General features: G+C 38.9%; 1 protein-coding gene across 1 annotated transcript in view; it reads left to right on the top strand.

Annotated features, from left to right (window-relative positions):
• The window catches only part of GGPS1 (geranylgeranyl diphosphate synthase 1), a 12,125-nt gene extending 10,160 nt beyond the window's left edge, over positions 1-1,965 (top strand). Inside the window, exons 3-4 of the mRNA XM_010860087.1 lie at positions 354-424; positions 884-1,965. Of these exons, the coding sequence (XP_010858389.1) occupies positions 354-424; positions 884-1,645 (833 nt within the window). The 3' untranslated portion in view covers positions 1,646-1,965. The remainder of the gene's footprint in view (positions 1-353; positions 425-883) is intronic.
• The last annotated feature ends 2,089 nt before the right edge of the window (positions 1,966-4,054 follow it).

The raw sequence follows: 4,054 nt of genomic DNA on the forward strand, positions 1-4,054 counted from the left end.
TTAGCAACCCCATGGACTGCAGCCCACCAGGCTCCTCCGTCCATGGGATTTTCCAGGCAAGAGTACTGGAATGGGTTGCCATTGCCTTCTCCAGATGGGCCACTGGAGTACTATAAATCTGTTTCACCTGCCTAAATTTTAAAAGGTTATGTGTCTTTAGGATACGAGTTTTGGCAGTAGGGACCCAGCAGTAGGAGATAAGCTCTATAGTAGGTAATGAATTGGTGGGGCTGGATTTATCAGGTCTTATTAGTTTTAGAAGAAGTTTCTTTTTTTTTTTTTTATTTTATTCTGAATGTGTTCCTTATAATTAAAATATTAATTTATTGCCAAATTGTATTCTTTAAATGCAGGTAAACAAGTGAGAACGAAACTTTCACAGGCGTTTAATCATTGGCTAAAAGTTCCAGAAGACAAGCTACAGGTATTTAGGCAATTATAACTTCATTATTTTTTTTTTAGTATGTATGTATTTGTTTATGGCTGCGTCAGGCCTTAGTTGTGGCACACAGCATCTTTGTTGCAGTATGTGGTCTCTCTGTTGTGGCACGGTCTTAGTTGCCCCGCATCCTGTGGGATCCTAGTTCCTGACTAGGGACTGAACACACATATCCTGAATTGAAATATTCTTAACCACTGGACCACCAGGGAAGTTCTCTAACTTCATTCTTAAGCCCAAGAAATTAATAGATACTGTGTAAAAATATTCCTAGCTCTTAACTCAGTTTAGTGATCATATGCTATTTCTATTGAGGTCTCTAGATAATAATTAATTATAAAAACTAAGACACCTGACACTGATAATCTGTTATATAATAAGTATTGGTAAGCTCTTTTGAATAATTCAAATAAAATGAAATTTTTCAATTGTATTTTTTACTAGATTATCATTGAAGTGACAGAAATGTTGCATAATGCCAGTTTACTCATCGATGATATTGAAGACAACTCAAAACTCCGACGTGGCTTTCCAGTGGCACACAGTATCTATGGAATTCCATCTGTCATCAATTCTGCTAATTATGTATATTTTCTTGGCCTAGAGAAAGTCTTAACCCTCAATCACCCGGATGCAGTAAAGCTCTTTACCCGCCAGCTTTTAGAACTCCATCAGGGACAAGGCCTAGATATCTACTGGAGGGATAATTACACTTGTCCCACCGAAGAAGAATATAAAGCAATGGTGCTGCAAAAGACAGGTGGACTATTTGGATTAGCAGTAGGTCTCATGCAGTTGTTCTCTGATTACAAAGAAGATTTAAAACCACTACTTGATACACTTGGGCTCTTTTTCCAAATTAGGGATGATTACGCTAATCTACACTCCAAAGAATACAGTGAAAACAAAAGCTTTTGTGAAGATCTAACAGAGGGAAAGTTCTCATTCCCTACTATTCATGCTATCTGGTCAAGGCCAGAAAGCACCCAGGTGCAGAATATCTTACGCCAGAGAACCGAAAACATAGATATTAAAAAATACTGTGTACATTACCTTGAGAATGTAGGTTCCTTCGAATATACTCGGAATACTCTTAAAGAGCTTGAATCTAAAGCCTATAAACAAATTGATGCTCGTGGTGGAAACCCTGAGCTAGTAGCTCTAATAAAACACTTAAGTAAAATGTTCAAAGAAGAGAATGAATAATGTTAAGCCATTCTCGACTAGGCCTGATACTTGGTTGACTTTTTTTTGTCTTTTGGCCTGTTACCTTAAAAATTGGACCAAGCTGTTAGTCTCCAAAAATTGAGTGATAATGATGATGTGAGTTGTTTCCATTTAGAATCCCTGTGTACAGATAATCATCATAGTACAAAGTTGTAGGAATCAAAAGGAGCCACATTTAAATAAGTATAATTTGAATGTCAGAATGTGCTATGTTGGGACCTTGTGGCCAACTCTGCCTCACATGTTCTGTGGATTCTGTCAATAAAGAAGACTTCAGCTTCCAGGAACTTTTATCCACATACTTCCTAACTGTACTACATGGGCAGTTCACAATTCATCTACCCCATTTCTGAGCCATCAACTTGGGACCAGTTTCTATAGCTCACTGGCCCAAAGATCACAGGAACTCTTCTTTCTTCCTAAATGTTGTTGCTTAGAATAATTCATTCTCCTCCCTGGAAATTCCCTTACTTCCATGAAGAAGCTGACCATGAAAGTAAGCATTCTGGCACTTTGTTTCACCTCGTTTTTTCCTTCCTCCCCATCCAGCAAATTCCGCTGTTTTAACCAAGGAGTCTTCACTGAATGAAGTTTACACACTAGCCCAGATAACTTTTTCCTCCTGTGTAACTTGCTACCCACACACATGCTCAGTTCTCTGTTGTGTCTTAACTCTTTGCAACTCTGTAGGTTGTAGCCTGCCAGACTTCTCTGCCCATGGAATTTTCCAGGCAAGAATACTGGAGTGGCTTGCCATTTCCTGATCAAGGGATCTCCCTGACCCAGGGATCAAACCTGAGTCTCCTACATTTCCTGTTTTGCAAGCAGATTCCCACTGAGCCAGCAGGGAAGCCCTAATGTAACTTCCACCTCAAAATTAGTGTCTGGTTATAGCGGTATCTTTCCATTTAGGAAAAAAGAAAAGGTATATGCAAAATATTTTAGGAAGGAGTCTTTAAACCTTTCTTAGTAGTAAAAACCATAAAAGAGTTACTGGCTCACCTCAAGTCAAAAGCCGGGGCAACTGACCTTTTCCTTCCCACGCACATCACTAGCCGCCGGCCCCCCACCCAAAGGCAATCAGTTGCTTGAATGGAAAAAGGAAGTAGGCATCTTTAATCTCTGATTAAAGAAAAGAGTTAACCTGAGAGCCAAAGTGTCTAGACTCGGGCACAGTTAGCTTTATAGTGCCTTAACCGTGACTATCCCTTTGTTTCATTTTAAACCCTAAGCTCCTGGAGCAATCTTGTGGCCCAAGAGCTATGAAGAAAAAGAGACACTATTTTCTGTAGTAAGAGGTGTCACTGACATCCCAAAGTTTGTATTTCTCAGTAACATTACATTTTGCTTGATTTGTTGTGCAATATGTTATCAGATTACCATATACTTGTGTAAGGATTCCCACCAAAGCACTTAACCTAAGTCTTTTTTGAAAAAGTTGGGTATTGCCTTATCTAACTGAAAATTTGAATCTTCCATTTTAATTGATCCAGGGAAGCCTCTTCTGAAAATCAGATATTTGTGCTACCCTACAGATGTTTGAACTTTATTTTTTGAACCTATAACTTAAACTGGATTACTCAGAAAGATCTAATGCTAACTATATTGACAAATTACCTGTAAGTAAAAAGATTGCTTAGTTATTCCTTATCTAATCAAATTAATTTCGGCTTGGTACAACTCATGATTCTTTTGTCATTTTTATCTTGCTTTTCAGTGACAGAAATGCTTGGCAAAGAATTGTGTATTAAATAATCAAACATCTTTTTCACTTGAACTGTAGTCATGGTGGTTAACACAGAAGAAAACGAAACTGATTTTATTTGTTGGCAAAATCTAAAGAATGAAGGCTAGTTATGTTGATAGAAATGACTTTCTGACCTCAGCAAGGTTTTAAATGCATCAGTTCTCACTGTCAGCTTCCTGAGTTGACTTCTCTTCCTAACCTATACTTTGTAGTCATTCTCTTCAGGGACCCTTTCAAGAGCTTTCTTCAATCACCTTCTCCCTTTCTTTAGGTCCCGCCTGTCCTGCCAGTTCCCAGGAGGAATCCGAGGTTCCATGATTTGCCCTTCCCATGTTGCCTAGTACTACTAGGGGGATGTTTTCAAAACTGTTGCCGCCATTGCAAGTTAACGTACTAAAGCCTCAAGAGCCCTTTTATTTTCCATCTAATCCTGTTGAAGATTTAAAATCCCAATCTAGCACCCCAGCTTCTGCATTCTTCTCCCATTTAAATGTAAACTCTTCTTGCCTTTCTTCCGCTGTACTACTTTAGGTCTGTCTTCAAATAGTCTGCCTTCATCTCAAGAAAAGTTTGTCCTCCTGCCCTCAGCCAAACAAACTCTCCTGTTCTTCATCCCCTCCTTTTCTGTCTCTTGAGGGCCT

The sequence above is a fragment of the Bison bison genome, unplaced genomic scaffold, assembly GCF_000754665.1.
Source record: "Bison bison bison isolate TAMUID 2011002044 unplaced genomic scaffold, Bison_UMD1.0 scf7180017864462, whole genome shotgun sequence".
In the NCBI taxonomy this organism is placed as follows: domain Eukaryota; kingdom Metazoa; phylum Chordata; class Mammalia; order Artiodactyla; family Bovidae; genus Bison; species Bison bison.